The sequence below is a fragment of the Melozone crissalis genome, unplaced genomic scaffold (assembly GCF_028551555.1).
Source record: "Melozone crissalis strain CALT ecotype California unplaced genomic scaffold, PUWL_Pcris_2 ptg000007l_1, whole genome shotgun sequence".
Taxonomy (NCBI): domain Eukaryota; kingdom Metazoa; phylum Chordata; class Aves; order Passeriformes; family Passerellidae; genus Melozone; species Melozone crissalis.
Genome location: NW_026535785.1, coordinates 13,950,966 through 13,972,952, shown reverse-complemented (window position 1 = coordinate 13,972,952; position 21,987 = coordinate 13,950,966). Strand labels below are relative to the sequence as shown.

General features: G+C 44.0%; 1 protein-coding gene across 1 annotated transcript; it reads left to right on the top strand.

The window, feature by feature from the left end:
• The first annotated feature begins 17,345 nt into the window (after window positions 1-17,345).
• LOC128951013 (histamine H3 receptor-like) lies at window positions 17,346-21,358 on the top strand. The gene is made up of 3 exons (XM_054296150.1): window positions 17,346-17,571; window positions 17,639-17,805; window positions 19,928-21,358. The coding sequence occupies exons 1-3, from the start codon at window positions 17,346-17,348 to the stop codon at window positions 20,813-20,815; spliced, it is 1,281 nt and encodes a 426-aa protein (XP_054152125.1). The 3' UTR covers window positions 20,816-21,358.
• Window positions 21,359-21,987: the final 629 nt, after the last annotated feature.

Here is a 21,987-nt window from a genome sequence, read left to right as displayed (position 1 = left end):
CCCTGCCGAGAGCGGACGCACAGCCCCCGGAGAGAAGGAGCGGCCAAGCCGCAAAAAATGTAAAAGCACCCAACAATCAGCACCGTCAAAAAGGAAAAAAAAAAAAAAAAAAAAGAAAAAAAGAAAAAAATCAACAACAATAAACGAACCCCAGCCCACAGCTAACAGAATGGCATTCTCTGGAGCGCCGGGCAGCCCCGCTTTGCTTCCAGCCCTGGCCGGTTCTTACACAGCAAGCGCCTGATCAGGATGTGACACACCGGCCTGTGTCATCCCCAGCGCTGCTCCCGAGGCCACTCCGCGCGTTCCCGGCTGTGACAGGGAGGGCGGCGGGCATTAAAGCCAAGGCAATTGCTCCGGAACAGCAGCGGCCACGAGAGGGCTGCCGTGGATTTCCGACAGGCGATGGAACCGCTCCGTGCCCGCTCCCCAAACACCAATGCTGTCACCGTGCCCCCTTCCCAAACACCAATGCTGTATTAATTCTCTTAAGTAGTGTGTTAAATATAGTTTTGAGTTCTAAAAAAATGTTAAAATAGAAACTAGGCTATGCAAGATATTTTTTTAAAGAAAAGACTTGCAGCAAAATAGCAGCCACAGGACACTTAAATCTATCAAAGAAGAATTTATTGCCCTCTTATCAGAAGAAACGAACTTCTTCCCGCCTTGAAGGCGCTGTTAGGATTCAGAGGAAGAAGTTTACCATGACCAGATAGAATCCTGTATTTGAACAGAATTTATGCATCATGTCTGAAGTGTATGAATATGCAACAGGCTATTGTTTGTAAGGGTTAATCTATTGTTAACGTGGGTCCTTTTTCGGGCTCGTGTTGCCCAGAAAAAGGTACCCGGACATCCATAACTGTTTGTGTCTATTGCCTCATATTGTCCTAATTCAATTTGTCCAAATTATTATTACTCTAATTGTATTACTATTTTTATAACCATTTTATTACTATTAAACTTTTAAAATTTTAAAAACAAGTGATTGGCGTTTTTCACAGTTTAGTCCCCAAAAGGTTTCTGTTGAATATTGTCAGAATTTACCATTATACCATGGGCATGGGTGTTTAACCATGGACATATAGTTGTTATCTATCACAATTTGTTAAAAATTACAGTTAAACATCTGAATCCCTCCCAAAAGCTTACTGGCAAGGTCAGGCTTTCAGAGCAGGGTGTGTTTGTAAATAAAGTGTCTTTAAATTGGCACGTTTTAAGTACTTAATTGGAGGGAAGGAATGCCATCCCCGTGGGATTTTCACCGGTTGAAAGGCGCCCCTTGGCCAACCTCATGCATCTGAACGAAGCCAAGTGCAAAGTTCTGCACAGATGCAGGCTGGGCAGAGAATGGACTGAGACTATTCCTGGGGAGAAAGACTTAGGGATGTCTGTGGATAACTATATAACCATAAAGTTATGGCTGTGGAGGTTCCCATATTTAGATGTTTCGATTATTTTCCTCCTAAATAGGTACAATGAATTCAGGGACTCCTCAGTGGGAATATCAGTTCTTCCTCACTAAGGTGAAACATTGGCACAATGTTGAGATCAGGACAAGCCATTTATCCCTATTTCTTTTGTTTACAAAATAGCTGGGGGCAGATTGTGTCCCGTTATATGAGACTTACACACTGTTTGGTTAATTTCCCCCAGTCCTTGTAAAGAGCTGGTTTACTTCAAAGAAACACAGCCCTGGCCGTGATTTCCAGAGCCAGTGATTGCTGCTGCAAGTGTCATGGACATCCTGAGCTCCATGTGGCCAACAAACTCCTCTGCAGTCGGTTTCCTTCCCCTCATACTGGAAATAGAAACAGTGCTCTTATTGTTGGAAACCTTCCACTTTCCAGCTTGCATGTGCATGCAGAGTGCAGACCATCAGTTATTTCCCTGAACTCAGCTATTTTTCTCCCTGCAATGTTTATCCATCCAATTTTATGACTGAGCATGAATTAGTGCTTTCCTGAACCTCATCTGGCAACTCACAGTCTCCTTTTGCACAGCACACTTTCCTTTTACCTCAGCTACTCTTTCTTGCTCTCTTTCCCAAGCTTATTTTTTTCCCTGTGTAAGAGTGACCATGGTCTGTGTGAAGTCCAGAGGCCTGGCAGTATTTCACATGGAACAATGACACTCCTGAGTTTGAGAGGAGGAAGAGAAAGTCCTTGCCCTCACTCCCCTCACTCTCTGCTCTCAGCTCTCACACGTTTGAATGAAATCTCACTGCTGTTGCTCCTGTGAATGAGATGGATCACTGAGATGTTTCTAAAACCCCCAGCCTTATCTTAGGCCCCAAACAGATTTTTTTCACCTCCTGTTTCCCTTGAAATACTGAAACAGTGAAGGGTGCTCATATGCAGAACTCTGTCTTTTGAAATCTGAAATACTTCAAAACTTGACATAGCAAATGGAGTTTGAAAATCACAGAAGGTCGTTAATTGCTTTACAGAAATTAACACAAGTGCAGCTACATAAACCTAGGGAAATGCAGAGAGGAACTAGTGGTTTACTACTAAAAGATAATTAATTGTCTTTTGGTATTTCAGTAATTTTAACTGAAGAAACACAAAGGTAAAACAAACCCCACATGTGGGTTTTGGCTCATCTGGGTGTCCCCAGACAGATCACAGTATTCCAATGCAGGTGCCACAAAGGCATCAGGGATGGCTCAAAGCCTGGTGCCAACACACCCATCTGGGTAAGAGGAGCCTCAGCTCTCCACAGGGCAGCTCTGGTGGCTCCAGTTATTCCAGGTAGGAGCTTGCAGCCAGCAGGGCCAGGATATCCCTGCCTTCCCTGTGTGGGCTTGTGAAAAACCCACCCATCCACAGGAGTACATGGGATAACAAACTCACTGGGTCACTCTCAGCCAGACCTTCACTGTGCCACTGATCTCCCTGGGCAATGTCTGCTCATGCCAACTGAAAATCTGATCCAGAGTTAAAAGCCTGAAGAAAAATAGCAGAGTGTTTTAGCCAGTGTCCTTATCCAAAATAAAACAAAAAAAATCTCTTCCATTTTAATTTGCTGCTGGCACTAATTCTCTTTTGTGGACATAACCAAATCTCATTTGAGAGCAGAAACTATTTGTGCTTTAAAATGTCTTAAAATAGTAACTTCTTAACCATGTCTTAGCACATGGCAATCTTAAACTACAACAAATTATTTAATTACATGCAATGAAAAAAATTATTAGTTAATACAAGGCTTGCAAATCAGAAAATATCTATGGAATGTGGGGAATAAGCAGCTGAGCCAAGCCAGCAGAGATGAGCCAGCGATGGGAAAGAAACAAGGATGCACAAAAAAAATTTAGAAGGAGACCACCACATAAGCCAGTATAACATTCCTTATACCTTTCTTGTTTTGGCACGCATTTTCTTTGTTGCCATGGCAATCTCTGGAGTCTTTCTAAGCCTCCATTTCTGCACTGCAAAATGCAGATAATATTTTTTACTGCATATGTTTCAGTAATGCATTTGCAAACCACTTTTATTGCAGGGCATGAATGGTGTCACATAACTGTAGTGGTGTCACATTGCTGTTAATTAGTTGGCTTATTATAGATTGGGTTAAATAAGTGGTGGTTTTTGACAGGAATCTCTTCAGTCTTTAAAATTTTCTTTTGTAGCAGTATAAACTTAAACCACTGTAAACCTAATTGCATTCATTCTTACCAGAAAAGCAATTGAATTTTTCAAACCTGTTCTAATTCTTTTCAGAATCTTCTCAATATTAGCTTCTTCAGGAAGACACTGGGTGACTTTGTTCTAACAGCCACTTTATATTTTTAAAACCCCAATAACCGCATTGCTTATTTGGATTTTCATGTTAATAGACAATTCTTCTCTTGCAATTCACTTTACTGCTTCCAAAATTCTTGTGTCCTCCTATCAAGGAGGTGGTAAAAGAGATTTGATCCCTTTTGCTCATTGAAGAGGATACTGCATTCTGTTTTCAAGATCCACTGGAGAGCAAACAATGGATCATTCTAGGAGAGCCTGCTTTGAGCAGGGAGATTGGATTAATGACTTCCAGTGGTCCCTTCCAACCTTACCCATTCTGTGAGAATGCTTCAGTAGAACTGGGTGCAGCTGAAAACTGATCTAAGATAAGTGGGGGGTTATCCTCCCTTCCCTTCCCGGAACCTTCCCGGAACCTTCCCTTCCCTTCCCTTCCCATTATTTTACACATATTGAGACACATCTGCACCACAGCCGTGCTCTCACCTGAGGGAACTTCCAATCTAGACATGGATTTACCTAAGACTCTACATAATAATGGAAATTCAAGTTCATGCAGAGTGCCTGACTAAGACTCACCTGCAACAGAAACTATTGATCGTGTTCCCTTGGGACTGGGAAGGGCCCTTCTTCAGATACTCATATCTCTGGGAAAAGGCCTTAAAAGAGCCAGGAAACTTTTTTTGAGATGTATTAAAGTCATCAGGAGCAGCAAGGGCATAAACCAAGGCTCCTGCAAGGTGTTCCTCAACTGACTGCAGAGTACAATAGGAACACAGCCCATAACAAAATGTTCTCTTTGTTTGGAGAGAAACAATAGGCAGGCAGATTTTTCCAACAGATGTTAAAATTGAAATTAAGAACTGATGGGAATAAATCGAGGCTTTGGGCAAAACCAGAAACTGTAAACAGGCTTCAGCTTTATGACTAATGCTGCGAGATTCATGTATCAGGCATTTAGCACTGTATAACAGAGTGAATGCTGGGTTTTGCCTTATTACTGTCAAAATTTTCACTGCCATTACTGACTCCTCAACTTCCTGCCCCTCCAGAGCTGCTGCCACATCTTTGGAAGAACAGCTAAGATGCAGTCATTAAATGTAAAGATGAAATCATAATAACACCAGATGCAGAATGCAACAAATTGTTAGGCACAATTATGTCAGGAAGAAGGCATGATTGAAGAGAATGAAAATCACTTGCACTAGTGATTCTGCCTGATCATTGCACCTCTTCATTCACTGTAAACCAAACAAAATTAAATTTACTAATGATGCAACAGAATGCAGCTGCTGGAGATGGGATGTGTTGTTTTGATCTACACTTCCTTTTATCTCAGTTAAAATTTTGAACATGGCCATTTAAAGGCAATTCTCCTGTATTTTTGTGATAGTTCAAGTACTTTAGGTTCTTTTTTCCAGAGGACAGCTGTGCTGTTATCTTGACAACTAATGTGTAGTAATAACAGATTTAGGTCTTAAAAATTAGCTACTAAAGTGTGTCAGGGGAGAGATGAATTAGCCTGAAGTGATTTCTGACAAACCCTTGTCAGGGGGTTTATGAGCAGATGGCATTTGGGAGGGTGGAGCTGTGTCACTGTGCTCCCTGCAGTGAAGACACACACACTCCAGCCTGGGCAGGAGAACCACAAGAGAGAATGCAGACTACACTGGAATTGTGGATTTGCTTTTCTGGTGTTGATTCAGTTTTCTGCAATCTGCTTAGCAATTTGTGCATAATCACAATGATCCTACTGCATGATCCAATAATGACACCACCCATAACTACATACACACTTAAATGACAAAGCCAATTCTTGTTCTAACAGAATTCTGAAGATACTCGGGCATTTAAAAAATATGTTGAAGGTCTTTCAAGAAAAAAAGTGTTTCAGACAAAAATACAGGTTTTCTGCTCAATAAAGCAGGTACTGGGGTACATGCTAAGGTCTGTGGTTTATAAAACAATAGAATATGGGACCCAGTGATTCCAAACACCAGTGGCCCCACCTATGGTTAGAACAAAGCTTGGTGGAAGCAAGCAATAAAAATCCAACTAAAGCTGCATTAAAGCACAGGCAGTAGAGGGTGTCCTAACTCCCCCACTCCCAGGCAGGATTGCTGTGGTGCCCTCAGCACCTGCTCCAGGAGCTGGTGGCACAGGGGGGAAGCATGGATGTGCCCAGCTGGGTGGGAAGTGCCTGCCAGTGTGGTATTCCCAGGGATGAAAACTATTTCTTGTGTCTCCTTGACATGCTGACAAATAAAGGCTGACTTTGTTCATGCCTGTCTCCTATCTCAGCTGTAACTCACTAAATATGCAGCCTCCTGCTAGACAGATGAAACTCCAGCATTCCAAATCTTGTCCACAAAAAGCATCTTTTGCTAACATCCTTCTCTTGGTATCAAGCATCCTGCAGCCCCTGTAACCACACCCCAGCATGTGCTGTGCTTGTCACTGACTTTTTCATGCCAGACTCCTTCCATCCAGTATTTCCCTTCCAAGTACAGAAATGTGAGGTTCCCATGTTGGCAGGGGCAGCAATCATCCCCAGCACAGCTCCCTGTGTGACACACCAGCTCCTGCTTTCCTGCTGCAGCCTGGAGGAGGGAGCAGGCACTGCAAACCAGCTGATGCCCTGAAAAGCCTCCACAGGAATTTATCATCAATGTGCTTCTAACCAATGTGCCCAGTGAGAGGGGCTGCTTCTGCCAAGGCAGCACAGACTCCTCTCCACAGCTGCCAAGAAGTGGCACAGTCCTCATTCCCCCTAGCACAAAAAGGTGTTGCTGTCCAGGAGTTAACAGCAGTACTGAGGCAGATCTTTCACCTCTGAGAAGATAGGGCTGAGAGGGGCTGGGAGAGACAATGTTTTTGTTCAGAGCTCTACTACTGATAAGAGGAAGATAACAGCAAGTGGTTTTCTCTAACTGTATCCAACAAACATGGTCCCAAATGGAATATCCCATATTTACATACATTTACCTTCTATATGCCTCTATATCCATCCCTATCTGCAGCTATTTCCTTGAGTTAATCAAACATTGCTCTTTCCAGAACTCTGATAATACCAACACAAGGCCTGGCTTTTCAAATTTTATAATAGATCAAAATGAAATGTCCCAGATATTTCACTGGAAAAACTGAAAGGAGTTTCTGTACTCATCACTTGTCCAGTTAGCCTGGTAAAAACAACTTGTCAATTCAGTCCTTGCCAGAATTGATACATATTTGGCAGTGATAAAAAGCAGTAGCTCTTAATAAAAGGCCAGGACCAAGGCTGTTATTTTCAGTGTGAATCACACTGCAATGCCACTTATTGAGCTGTTGTACTGCATGGAAACCAAAAAGTCCTCCAGACAAAACTCAAGGATAAAGCATAAAAGTTGGGGCTGAAAGACCAAAGCAGTAGCAGCAATCCAAGCAAAAGCCATGAGTTTTAAGAGAGGACAGAAAATGCATTTCAGGTGTGTCTGTATATGTGCATATAAACATGCACAGAGAAACCTCAGTCTAGGAAAAGACAACATGAAATCAGTAACAGAGCAGGTTATAGCTGCACCCAAAAAAAAGCCCAAGTGATACAAAACCCCTCTCCTAGGTACTAGAAGGGAAAATACAGCAAGTATTTTACCTGTGACTAGAAAAGGGACTGACTTCTAGGGAAGTCAGGTTAGCCTAAATACTGTAGGTGTATGGTAAGTTTTTATACTTTACTCATTACTTTATTAATTTAAACTTTCTGAGGCCATGGACATAAATAACAAAATATTATATGATGTAATATCATATATCTTACTCTAAAGTAAGAAGATAGCCTGACACCACTGCTCTCTTCTAAAGCATTTCCCTCCTAATGCCCGAAAGCTAGGCAGGAAATAAATCCCCATAGAACAATGTCTACAGAGCAGGAATTTGTTTATTGCAGTGCCATTGCTGAGTGTTTTGTGGCTAATTGGCTTTGCACTTGCCATTTTTCATTAGTTCTGTAGTACTTATCTATCTCTATTATTAGTACTAATTAGTACTTATTAGTAGTACTTTTCTATCTCTAAAGCAGGTGGATACCTGATGAGTTTTTTCTTCTTTTTTTGTCTATTCAGCAACTACTTAACCATATAGTAGCCATTACATTGCATAAAAAGTTATTTATATCTGGTTGTATGAGTATAAAAAGCCATGATTTAGGTTAGATAGGTATCAGATTATATAGACATATAAAAAGTCATGATTTAGGTTATACTGACATCAGGTTACATACACATCTTATAACTCAAGCTATACCAGCACCCTGTAACTTTGATCTAAGTTATACAGGCATCACTCCAAAGCAGCTGCTCAGCATGGCCCTTGTTGCAGGTTTAACATCCTTAGCAGTTACTGCAAAGCCATGGACTTCAAGTACTACAGAATTTAAAAGTGCAAATATCAGCTCAGAAACAGGAAACCTTGCCCAAATTATTTCTGTGCACCATTTGTTGGTTTTCAAGAGGGACCCTGGTCAGATAAGTTCATCTGGGGATAGAGGCAGATCCTTCAAAACAGGAAGGTTTTGTTGCAACCAAAGCAGATGGAGACACAGAGCCCACAGAAGCAGCATCTGGAAAAATCAGCTGCTTCATTTAAAGCAGGAAGCAGCTCTGCTGGTTTTAGGTAGCCTTGTTAGCAAACTGGAACAGGAGTGGAGACTGCTCAGGATGTGTGATCAATGTGCTGTTCTGCTGCCTCTGCAGCTGAGAGAAAACACAGGCTGTTCAGGGAGCATCCCTCCTGACATGGCTTAGGAGCTAAGTCTGTGTGACATTTTGAACAAGAAAATGAAGCAGCTGTCAGCACATTTCAAATTGTGAGTTAGTTAAAGCAAAGACTATGACCATAGGGAACTGCAGCGGTGACGGCCTTGCTGTTGTTCACCCAGGCCGGCCGGCCAGCAGCAGCACGGGGGGCACTGTCCCGACAGCCGGGCTTGGGGACCGCGCCTCAGGCACACCCAGCGCTGGGGCTGCCAGGTAAAGGACGAGACCGAGACATACTGCCATGAACAAGAAATAAAGAGCGCTCGCCCTTTGGGGCAAGTCCGCGCTTAATGAAACCCGGGAGAGCCAACAAACGAAGAGAACACAAGCGCTGGCACATGGGCTTATAAAGGGAGTGGGAGGTGGGGGTGGAACCGGTGCAGGGACGAATGGGAATCCAGGGGGGAGTGGGGTACATGAGACTGACGCACAGGGAAACCAATGGGTACAGCTGAAAGGAGGGGCCCCAGTCCCTGAGCCAATCACTCCCAGCCCTGGAGAGAAGTTTCTGGAAGAAAGGGAGTGAGCAGGGAGTGACTGGCAGGGCCCGGGGGCGGAGCAGAGGGAAGGAGACCTTGGGGTGCCGGGGTAACCGGGGAGGAGCATAAATGGATCCACGGGCAACCATGGGGACAGGGAGATTGACACAGAGCGGGAAGGGGAGGGAGAGCCTGGGCAGAGCCATTTTAGCGTGAGGGAACACAACAATGCAACTTAAACACAGGGAGAGCAAAACAAGCACAACACAACACGGAACAAAACAACCCTTATTTTTCTTAGTTTCATGTCACAGCTGACTATGTAGAAAAATACTTTAAGATGACACCTTCTGATTGGTTTTATACCACTGACCAAATGGTTGCCAAAAATCCCAGATATTGTGCGTCTCTGCTTCTATGAAAAGTTCTTGTGCAGCCACAACCTCTGTGTGATGAGTGAAGAAGAGAATCCTAGCGGGGGAAAAACCCAACAAAACACAACAAACCAAAAGGTGCAGAAGAGACACACAGGCAACTTCCACAGATGATGTTGTATTTCACAGGAAGGCAATGGGAGCTTTTTCTTACGGAGTAAATCCTTCTGAGCCAATAAGCTCTGATTGTTTAGGTGTTCCCATTAAGGCTCAGCTCAAAAGGGTGGTCCCAGCCTGAGCAGATGCATCAGAGCTTGATTCTAACTGTAAGGAGGCCTTGAAAACCTACACAGGTGATGAAGAGAAAAATGCCAATAACATCTATCATTAGCAATTGTAACATATTTTCTCATTTACCATAGTGTCACCTCTCATAAAAACCAGCGTGGATCAGCCATGATCAATGTAGGGTGTAACACCTCTGAGTAGCAGAGAAATGTTATACCCTTTTCACCTTGAAATTTTCACAAAAATTCTTCCCCCTGCCCGTGGAATAAATAAAGCTATTGCTGCCTCAGAGAAAATCTGAAGGTTGATCTGGTGGAAGAAAACTCATTAATCTCTATGATGAGATGACAAGCTCACCACGTAGCTAGAAGTGCAGCACCTGTGTTTCCACTCCATTTCAATTACATTCTTTGTACAAATAATAAAACTGAACTCGTCATCAAAGGATAAGTATCAAATTTTAATACAGCAGATTTTTTTATCATCCTTCTTACAAGCAAGATGAAAAATTAATCTGATGGATCTGCACTGTATCCCATCAGACAGACATGGATGGGTGAGTACTGACAGTAACTTCAGGCATCTAATTCAGGCTGCAGTGTTCAAAGGCAAGGTCACTCTGGATAGGCTTTGGGAAGCACAGACCCCAAACACTGGTGTCTTGATTAACCCTGGGAGGCACCTACTGCATCATCTCAGTGGAATCTGGAAATTTACACCAACACCCCTGCAGAGCAACAAATGAAAAGACATGAAATTCACTGAAAATTTAGACTGGGATGTGAAGCTGTGTGAAAAAAAAATGCAGAAGAGTCTTATTGATTTCTATAAATCCCAGATCACTTTTTTCTTCTGACCACCTTTTAAATATTTCATGGTCAGGACCAAACAAATATTCCACTGAAATCTGGGGTTTGACTCATAGACAGTGTACACAGGTTGTTGAGGTGATGATTTGAAAGCTACAAAAATGCAGAGCAATGTCAGAAGCTATTTTTTAATGAGTCAGACATAACAAATACACATACATTGAAATCCTTGAATTTCCTGATTGAAAGGTCAAAACTTTTTTTAAATGCTTAGGGAGAAAACATTAATTTTTTTCATAAACAAGATGAGGTCACTTGTAACATGAAAGGAGGTATACATGAAATCACAAGTTAAATCAAAGTGTTAATATTAACAGCTGAAGGAAGATAAAAGAGGATGAAATTCCCAACCCTAAAGTGGCATTGAAGGGTGGTTCAATGACTGTAAAATACAGTGCAAATCTGAGGGCAAGACAATCCCCCTGATGATAATTACCACGTCCTGGTATTAGCAGGAAAAGGGCACTTCTATCATTACAGATGTACCTAGAAGAAATGTTATTACCCATTAAAGTCCCCCATTATTGTGCTGTCAGTTACCATCTGTTAATGAAGCCTTCATGATCTGACAGTTCATTCTCTAATTGTCACCCTGTGCCAGTCTCTGGTTCACAGCACACTGTGAACTGAGCCTTCTTATTTTATGCATTTCATGGGCTGAGTTTTGCAGGCTTCACCTCTGATGTGATCTTTATCTCCTCCCACACAGCCAGCCCATGGCTTCAGAGAGCCCTTTGTGGGCTGCTAAATTACAGACTTCTCTGCTGTTCTGAACTAGAAGAGTATCCTTATGATCAAGCATTTCTTTCTCAGTTTGAAAGTCTCCTGTGAGACAGTCAACTCAAAAGTTTGTCATTAAGAGATATTTAATGCTAATTATGCTGCCATTCCTCAGCTCTCTCTCCAGAGCAGTTAAGTTTCCATAGATACCAGCTTGTAGCTCTGTTGAACAGCACCCTTTCAGAAATTTGTGTTTTTTCCCCTCAAGACAAGTCTGCTTACACCTAGAAACCTGTACAACCACATTTATGATTTAACACCTCCTATGTACTCTGATGTCTCTCAGATGCTTCTCTCCCATGTGATATTCCCACCACTACACAGGGTGAGCTGCTTTGGGTGTGTGTGGCATTTTAATAAAAGGGCCACAAATATTCAGCACACTGAGAGGGAAGCCACAGAAGCTAGCCAGAAGGAAACTCTCAAAGAAACAGGTTTTAATGACTTCTTTTCTCAATTTTAGATGGCAAAGTCTTCTTTGCAAGGGATGTGTATATGCTGGAATTCTACAATTAGAGCATTCTCCAGGGGAATAAAAAACAGGCCAGGGGTTATCCATCAAAAACCAAAGCAGGTGTCCAAACAGCCAGGCTGCAATTCCCTCTTCCCCCACTCTCCCTGCAATTGCTGCCACTGCAGCACCTCTGGACATCTGGGGAACTCAATCTCAGCTTTCTGCTCAGTCTTTCAGCTTCCATCCTGAATGCATGAATGAAGAGAGGGCAAAATGGTTGTACCTCTGCCACATCACAGAAGGAAACATGAGCCCCAGACACACTGCAATGTAACCAAATTTCACCTGTGTAACTCAGGTGCTGCCTTGTCAGCTTTGAATGGTCTGACACTAGGCCAGGTCTGTGCCCTGCCTCCCAACACCAATGGCTAATGCTGATACTCTCTTCTGAGCTCTTCTGATTCTGATATCCTTTCCTCCAACACATCAGGTATCTCAGTTTAGTCACTTATGAATGTTTTCAGAATTGATGTTCATTTATTATTTAATCTTACATTGTTCTGCTGGATGGAGGTTGCTCTCAATAGCAAAGCCCTAATTATGTTTCCCTTTGATGTAAGAACTTGTCATCTGGCCCTGGTTATGATCAAGGCTGAGATTTTGAAAACCAAGGGCTAATACAGGAACATCCAAACCAGATCAGGCTCAGTCACTTAAATCCTGTCTCCCACAGAAAGCTTTGCTGGGAAAAGCAATCATATCATGATTTGCATGAAAACAAAGCAATCATATATTGATTACTTCCCCAGAATGAAATGGAACTTCCCCAGAACACCCTCCTAGTCTCCAAGGATTTACAGTACAGGGAATTCTTGGGAATGAAGTTGCAGATTGTGTAATTACCCTCAATGGATAAATTTATAGTCAGAATTTACATGCAATTTCAGTATCCACTATGCCCAGTGAGTTCTGACAGAGATAAAATGCATGTTTAGAGATTCTGGGGAGAATATTGTGAGTCTGTGCTTATTATCAGCTTGCCATGGAAATACCTTCCTGGCTGGAGACACAGGAAGCAGCCGTGCTCCAGCTTATTCCTGGGGAATGCCATCTACTGGTGGAGAAGCTGTTGAGCAAATACATTCACCTGCCAGAAACACTATTTGCCCAGAACTTGAGTATCTCTCTGACTAGAATTGCCAGATTAGCAGGATTATCTATCTGGTCATTATCAGTGCAAATGAAAGAGGTGACAAGCCAGGGGGAAAAGGAACTTTTCCAAGGATTAGGGAAGAAGGAACTAAAAATGTGAAATAAGCCACAGTCTGGGTACCTCTGATTTTTGCAATGCTCTCATCACCAATACAATCCTAAGAGATATTTTTGGAAGTCTGTCCAGCCCTCACTGAGTGTAATCAGAGAACATTTGGTTCTCTGTAATATACTTGCAGCCAAAAGACAAAATCAGGATGACATTCTTTGATGCTGGCTACATAAGTGAAATTGCCTAAGTGAAATACTGATCCATGAAGTATCCAGGATGGGAAGCACACCAGTGCCAAACATGCCAGACTGCTGAACTGGTAATACAGGCTACCAGGAATAACAGGTGAAACTGCTGAATGAATCCAGAATTCATTCAGGAAAAGGAAATAAAAGTACTTGTAGTGTTTGTATTTTGCTACCATGCTGCTCAGTTCTAATGAAATTCTGGTGTAACCTTAAGCAATTGCCTATGAGATGACTGTTTCTATTTACTGCAGCCTAATAATCCAAGTTCATTAGTTAAATCATATTTCAAATCTCTCATCTGTATTCATCAAACTCACAACTCTTACTTCTTGACAAATTGTTATTAAAACAATAAAGCCAGACATCAAGGGGACCTCAGGCTCGTGATGTTTGGATGGATTCCCACAGAGTGGGACATGGCAATCGTGGTCTCCCCTGAGCTGCACAACACAGAGCAGGCCCCCCTCACCCCAGCCTGGCCCCTGTCCCCTCCCTGCCTCTGCCTGTTTGTCACATGTCAGCACAAGAGGCTTTCCTTCAGCAGCAAGTCCCACTAGAAGAGGATGGAAACCAGTTTGTTGATGTCTGAGCAGGCAGTGATGCCTCTCAGCAAGAACAAAGTGCTGCAGTCTGCTTTCTGTGTGCCAGAGCCATTCCATTGCAAGTGCCTTAAAACCAGGCTGGGATAACCACAGCACTGCTGCTGCTGCTGACACCCACACCAGAGGCCACAGCCTCATCCCCCGCAGGACAGGCTGCAGTGGATGTTTCCCTACTGAAGAAAGGAAAGTTCCTCCTTGCTAAATGGTAGGTAACACTGAACTCTGAAGCAGATGCCCTTCCACTGGCACTGATCAAAGAGTTGATTTTTCTCTGCATGTGTGGGAACAGGAAGAAAATGTGAACTGCATCAAATGCAGGAAGACTTCTACAGAACATTTTAAAAAATGAAGGGAATCAGCAGGCAAGCAAACCCCTGGCTGGCAAAGGGTATAAGGCTAATAGGAAATGCTCATGGCAGAATTTAGTTTTCCCCATTCATTTAACTAGGATCAGCTCCAACAGCAACATTTGATTTCCCAAGTGATAAAGCCTTACAGGCATTTACTCAGAGAGTCTAAAAACCATTCCTTTTTTCTTGGCCAAAATACCAATCACTCATAGCAAAAGGATAGTTGACAACAACCTCTAAACATAAACCAGGGCTTAACAAGTACATATTTTGACAAGATTTGCAAAACTACTATGCACAGTTCCTTTTAAATAAGTGAAGGTTCCAGCTATGGCATCCCCCTGTTGAAGTGTGCAACAATTGCCCTTCAGCTTCAGTAAAGCTTTGGTACCAGAGAGCATGTGGCACACCAAGAAAACTGCCCCCCATGTGGAAGTATCTCTGCAAAGAACAACAAGAAGAACATTATGTACACTGTGCTATTTGGAAAAGGCACAATAACTTAGCTTTGGGTTCAGATGCAGGCAAAGACCCAATGTAAATACATTTATTACCTTACTTAACTGGAAGAAGATACCAAGGGGGCCTTCAGCACCCTCTGGCCCAACAGGCTCTACAGGCAGCTGGAGTGTACCCCCTCTCCATGTGGTTTCCCAAGTATTTTTGGAAGCTGATTTTGGGCTGTTCTGGGAAAACAGAACTATCTGTCTGCCATGTGGGAAAATCATTCTGTTTTTCTGTCATTGCTCTGGAAATACTCACCCACATATGCTGGAGTCATGGAAAATGGCATGATTCAGACAGCTCCCAGTAATTACTGAAGGATGTCTTTGGAAGTGAAAACAATTATCAGGAATTACAGGGGGAAAAAAGTTAAAATTTCAGAACACATCGGTATTGATGTGCCTTGAAAAACAACACTACATCTTTCATTTTCTTGGGCAATTGTCATTCCTCTTTACTTACTCTAATAATTTACATATCTTAGAGCAAGAAAATGCTTAGAGTCTGGATTTTAAGACCTGTTGTTCTGAGAGTGCTGCCCACCTAATGCACACTCGTATCACTAGCACAGTCTTCAGCAGTAAGTCTCCAAAATGCAGTTATGGACTGATAGTCCATGTTTTTAGGAACAGAGTTTTGTTAAGACATCATCCCCTGCCAAAGCAGCTATAATAAAGGAGCTTTTAAAGGCAGTAAAGGCAATTATGGGACTTAAAGAGAATCTCAAAATCTGCCAGGAGGAAAAGCACTACAAAAGCTACTTCACATAAAGAACACAAGTTTACCTGCTGCAAACTCACTGAGCAGCTGTAAAATTACTTTACATTAGAGGAGTTAAAGAATATAGCAATTATTCATGAAAGAATAAATTCTTCCATGCTTTCCTGGTGCTTGAGATATTTATTTTTTTTTCTTTTGAGTCTCTTGGCTGACTCTTTATCTCTTATATACCACAACACGATCAGAGAGCAGTCAATATCACAAGCTTTATCTTGTCCAAACTGAAGTGAATGGAAAACTGCCAATAGGGCTCAAAGAGTAGAGAAAATGAGTCCCCAAACTGGGAGTTAATAATAATCACAAGCTCCATTGTTCCTTTCACTTTTGTTTTGCATGGCTTCACTTATTTGCTTTAGGGAGAAAATGATATGGGGACATGTAAAAAAGGAGTATTTTCCTCATGCATATCAGATATGCAGATGCCATTTCTGTCTCTGGACTGGCTGTATCATAAGCAGTTTAAATTGCAGACTATCCTCAGTGGAGCTCCTGATTTACAGAGATTAACTGGCCTGGAATTTGTACTTCTAGCATTGACAAAGGCTTTATCTTCCCTCTGAGGAAAAGGCCAGTCCACTGTTACCCTGAGAACACATGCTTCACCCCAGACAAATAATAGAGAAGTAATTCAGCTGCTCTTGTTGTCTCACCTGATGCCCATTGGAATAGCTCTCTTTAGAAAGCTGCTGTGATTGCTTCTAAACTTATTCCAAACTGCTGATTTATGCAAATCTTTTATAAAAGAGGAGTTTGCCACCTGTGAAACATTGGCTAAATGGCTGAATTAAAGGAAGATTATGCATTGGTTTTGAGTAAGTTCTGTTGCCTTTTAGTGATAAAGGGGCCCTACCGAAGGCAGCAAACCCCAAAGTGCTCTCAGCCTCCCCAGAACTCTCATGGAAAGGGAAGCAAAGCCCATCCCTCAATGGCCATGTATTTTAAGGCAGATGAAGATCCAGTGGGCCAAATCAGACGAGCAGAGATAAAGCTGCATTTCCTCTTCTGAATTACCCTTCAAAGTCACCAAAGCTCAGCAGCCTGAGCAGCTCTTTCAGGGGTCACTGTGTCCCTCTCCTGCTCCCAGGCCACCTCAGCCATCGTGCCAGGGGCTGAGGGAGGCCCGGGCCCTTTCCTGGCTGCTCCTGGGTTTGGTTTTTGGCACTGAGCTGCCCTCCGTAACACTGGCTCCTTGACATCACCACTACAATGCACTTACACACTCTCCAAGGCTACTGCCAGCTTTGAAAAGAGACGTCTCAGAAATACCTCATTGCTGCAATGTTGTGGGAAGGAGTAGCTAGGCAGGGCAGCGAGCCCTTGTTGGCGCTGTCCCGGAGGGAAAGGCTGAGGCAGAGGAGGGGTGCCCTGAGGGCGAGAGCGCACAGCCAGCCCGGGATGGCAGAGCAGAGACCACCGGGGAGCGCCGAGGGCTTGGGGACCGGGAGACAATCGTGTGGGGAACGGGGCAGACAACCGAGCCTGCCCCAGCAGCGGCTGCGAACGGGCTGGGACAGACTGGGAGAGGCGCTGGGAGCGTCACGGGGCGCTCCCGCCCAGCCCCAGAGCCCCAGACTTCAGCCGCGGGCTGGGGTTTCTGGTGCATTCCCCTCTCCCCAGCGCCGTCACGGCACTCTGGGAAGTTTTGTCGAAGCGGCGCCGTCCCCGGCAAGCTGACGCGTTGGGCCGGGCTGGGCAGGGCAGGGCAGGGCTGCACCGCCCGGCCCCTCGCTCCGCCCGGCGGGGCTGAGCGGGGCGGTGCCGCAGCCGATACCGAGCTCGGGTCCGGGCAGTGCCGCGGGCTCTCCGCCGGCACCATGGGCCGGGACGGGCCGTGGTTCAACCTGTCCGGCAGCGCCTGTGCGACGGGCGGGCCCTTCCCCGCCGGCACGGCCGCGCTGCTGGCCGCGCTCATGGGGCTGCTGGTGCTGGCCACGGTGCTGGGCAATGCCCTGGTCATTCTGGCCTTCGTGGTGGACCGGAGCCTCCGCACGCAGGGAAACTTCTTCTTCCTGAACCTGGCCGTGGCCGACCTGCTGGTGGGTGAGTGCCGGGGCGCCGCGGGGCAGGGGGTGGCTCCGCCCGTGTCACCGCCGAGCTCTGTCCGCAGGCGGCTTCTGCATCCCCCTCTACATCCCCTACGTGCTGATGGGCGAGTGGAGGCTCGGCAGGGGCTTGTGCAAGCTGTGGCTGGTGGTGGACTACCTGGTGTGCACCGCCTCCGTCTTCAACATCGTCCTGATCAGCTTCGACAGGTTCATCTGTGTCACCAGAGCGGTAAGGGCTGGGCAGGGGCTGCAGCGGGCAGGCAGGGTCTCCGCGGCTGCCCTTGCAGGCACGGGGATTGCTTAGGGCACCTGGCTTCCAGCGCCCTTGAGCCTCTCTCGAACAGCGCATGAGACAGGGGCGAGCTTCTCTCACTCCTGGAAATAGTTCTGGGAGTGATCGGCTTTGCCAGAAAATGCATTTCTTCTCACTTTTACAGTGGAAGGGGTGCTCTGCTTTAGGAACAGGCACAGGCTGTGTCTGCAGAGGGAACAAGGTGGGAACCTATTTCCTCCCCAGCTGCATCTTGAATAAGCTTTAAGGTATTACCCGGCTGAAGCCCAGCTGCTCCCTCCGTGCCCCATTGACAGCCCACAGGCAGAGACCTGCTTGCAGTGGGTGTCAGACTCTCAGGGGAATTGGATGTGTATGGCTGTGATGGGTCAAAAGTGGCAGATTGGAAATTAACATCTTGCACAGGATGCAAATGTCATTTCTATATAATGGCCACAGAAATAGCTCAAGTCGTGTCTGCAGCATGCCACCTATTAAAAAAGGAAGATTAGAGTTTGCACTTAATTTACACCTAGACCATAATGCCTCAAAGTATTTTGGATGGTGTCAAAATAACACATTTTACCTGTTAATAGGTTTCACACTTCTACACACACTTCTTGGTTAGTTCCACCCGCAGTTTCTTCAAGTGTTCATTTAAGTTTGTTGCTCATTTAAATCACCAAAAATACAGAGAGACTGCAGAAACAATTCAGCGGTTTTACCAACTTCTTTTTGAAGAGGGAGAAATGAACAGATTAATTCTTTAACAGTCAACACTCAGAATTCCTTTATTTTCTAGGTTCTGAATTAGCCTTGAATTCTTCTTCCATAAACCAATCTCTCATGACTATGCACACAGTATAAATATATAAACCAGATGGTTTCAGAAACAGAAATGAAAACTGGTCATAATAAATGAAAATAATCATCCACTTTAAAATACTTCTAATTAATCCCTCATATAAAAATCCCTCCCCAAGCAAGAGTACAGAAAATGACTGTTGGGTTAGGGCAGTATGAGAACATATAAGCAGGACTATCTGAAGTTCCAAATTCTTCTCCATCTCAATGAAAATAGTAACTCCCTCCAAGACCACTCCTGAAATCATTCATAGCTTCATTAAGGACTGCAAAATCAGACCAAGTTCAGACACACTCAGGTTTCCTCAGCTCTGTGGCTCCTCTAGCAGAACAGCACTGGCTGTGGAGATGAAGGCCCACAGATGGGGGCAGTAAACATGAGCCCTGTACAGAATTTAAGAATTTCACATTCCAAATGCTGTGTGGCTGCACCTGGAGATGTGAAGGGTGGATTCCAAGACACCACATGAGTATTTGTCCTCAGGGACAAACATTCCAGGGAATCAGAAACAGAGATCTTGACTGATGAATTCCATTGCTGATATGGCTTACTGGCTCAGTATTAGTGACACATTCTTTCTGCACCTTAGCTTCTCTATTTTCTAAATAACTGAAATCAGTTGTTCTTCTGTAAAGCTCTTTGCAGACCATAACACTCCATCTATACACCTTAATTGCAAACAGGAATTCTTAAAGTACTTCATGAAAGAATGAAATTAAGTACATCAAACAGAAGAAGGTGTTGTACAGTAAATTGTGTGATTTTCACATTAAGAAAGAGTCTCTCTACAAAACAGAGAGACTGATATTCTGTGAATTCAAACCCTTTTACATATTTCAAATAATTTAAGAATTCCATATAAAGGGTCCAATAAAGGTTTTTAACCATTCTGTAAACAGGTATCACAGCTAATGCAATTAAATATGAAACTGGTGACAGCCAGTTCTGGGAAGAGCAGTGGTTATTTGCTTTGAAGGAGACTTGGTTTCCAAGCTTTTAAGATCTGATGCACTTCTCAGAACTTATCCAATCACCTTGATAAGGCTTCTTGGAAGCTATATTTCAGAAGTAACTCCTCTGTGATACCAGTAAACTTGGTCTAAAAACCCTCACCCCCAAGCCAGTCTCTCACCAACCCTCACAAGTGACAGAGAGGGCCATGCTCCAAAGCAGCCACATGGGAGAAGTGTAATGTGTGTGACTTTTGTCCCTCAGGTCAGCTACAGGGCTCAGCAAGGGATGACCAGAAATGCAGTGCTGAAGATGATGACCGTATGGATTGCTGCTTTTCTCCTCTATGGGCCAGCCATCCTCAGCTGGGAGCACATTGCCCAAAAGAGCATCCTCCCTGAAGGAGAATGTCATGCAGAATTCTTCTACAACTGGTATTTCCTAATGATTGCCTCTACTGTTGAATTCTTTACACCTTTCATCACTGTTATGTACTTTAACTTAAGTATTTACCTCAACATCAGGAAACGCACACTGCTCCGAAATGAAAACCTCTCACTCGGTCAAGAGGACTGTGAAATGAATTTCCAGGGGGAAAAAAGGGCACACTCTGTGTTTTTTGTAAAGCCAGCTCAGAGAGACAAACATGAGCAGAGAGCAAGCAGCCTTCTTCCCCCAGGGAAGGCTCCAAGGCCTCAGGCCTCAGCTGAGCTGGGCAATCACCCACCCAACCTGAGTGCCAGCCTTGAGCTCCCACCCCTGCAGGTGGGTGTGCAGACCAGGCCTCCCAGGAATGGCTTCTGCCAAGCAACGCAAAGCCTTTGCCAGCCCAGCAGCAAAGTGGACGTTGCTAACATCATGGCAAACAGATTCAGACTGTCCCGGGATAAAAGAGTAGCCAAGTCCTTAGCAGTGATTGTCTGTGTGTTTGGCCTGTGCTGGGCTCCATACACACTGCTGATGATCATCAGGGCAGCCTGCCACGGGCACTGTGTGCCCTACTCCCTCTATGAGATCTCATTCTGGCTCCTGTGGGTCAACTCAGCCATCAACCCTGTTCTCTACCCTCTGTGTCACATGAGCTTTAGGAAAGCCTTCATAAAACTCCTGTGTCCACGGAAAGCCAAAATTCATCCTGACATTTTGATGTGACAAGTAGGAAGGCTTAAAATTAGTACATATTATATTTGCTGGGAACACCAAAAAGCAAGTATTGCAATAACTGCAAATATTTATGGAATACTGGTAAGTAGGCACAAGTGTAGATATTTATGAATATGTAGAAATACAGTCATCCATGTAGCTGGGAAAATCACAGCAATGAAAAGAAAGGTCATTTTTCAAAGCTCTTTGGGAAATTACACCAACAGTGTATTTTCTGATAATGGTGGACTACTGCTGAAGTGCTGAAAACAAAAAATAACTTTCATGGCTAATAGTTAGAGTTCAGGCTGTCACTTTTAATAACTGTAAATATTGCTGGAATTTCATAAAGCATTAATCTTAGATGTGTTATATCTTGTCCCAAACCCACTTCAAGATATCAAGAATCTCAGTTGTCAAGGATGCTTTCCCTGCCTCCACTCAGTGGCAAGTCAAATAAGGCATGACCAAAGATAAAAATACAGGAAAAGCATGGGACAGGAGGCAGCACAACAATGGTGTTACCAGAGAAGCTGAGCAACTGCAGCAGGTAAGGGAAAAGGTGATGGAAATAGAAGAAAGTGGAATATTTAGTAGAACAAAGTCCAGGAACAGAAGTAAAAAGGGTTTTGAGCTTTTTAATAGGAGATACAAGAATTGGTGACTTACACACTGGAAGAGTTTCATTAGGAGTTCCTCCCTCAGCAGTGACTTCCTGCCCCCCACCAGGATCCTGCATGGGCAGGAATCTACTGAGGTCAAAACTCCACTCCTTACAGGGCTGAGGGTATTACCCTGTGCTTTGCGGTAAGCCTAAGTAGTCTATGAGATTCATGACAGAGCTTTAGGTAAACTTCCCTTTCAGTAATTTTTAAAACATTTACAGCTGGACCTTTACTACTTCTGGCTAGATTTAAAAATAAAAAAAGTGTTGTTTTCCCCTACCTCACCCATTGAATCTTTCCATCCATCAAGTCACAAGTAATCAAGAAAGTATCACTTCAAGTGTTGAGCTATTTCCCACGTTATGCATCGTGACTGCCATGACTCCAAGTCTGTTCCAATTTACAGCCTTGCTACTGCCCAGGAGTCTCTGCCATTGTGCCTGTGCCACAGGAGCAGCTCACACAGCTGATTCTGAGTCTGGAGTAGGTTTGTCCCACAAGGTATCACACTGAGCA

What these genes read in the sequence shown, in the direction of transcription:
- LOC128951013 (XM_054296150.1), top strand. Translation starts at nt 17,346, where the DNA reads ATGGGCCGGGACGGGCCGTGGTTCAACCTGTCCGGCAGCGCCTGTGCG. An exon ending in CGTGGCCGACCTGCTGGTGG is followed by an intron (nt 17,572 to 17,638) that starts GTGAGTGCCGGG and finishes CTCTGTCCGCAG; the next exon opens with GCGGCTTCTGCATCCCCCTC. An exon ending in TCATCTGTGTCACCAGAGCG is followed by an intron (nt 17,806 to 19,927) that starts GTAAGGGCTGGG and finishes TTTGTCCCTCAG; the next exon opens with GTCAGCTACAGGGCTCAGCA.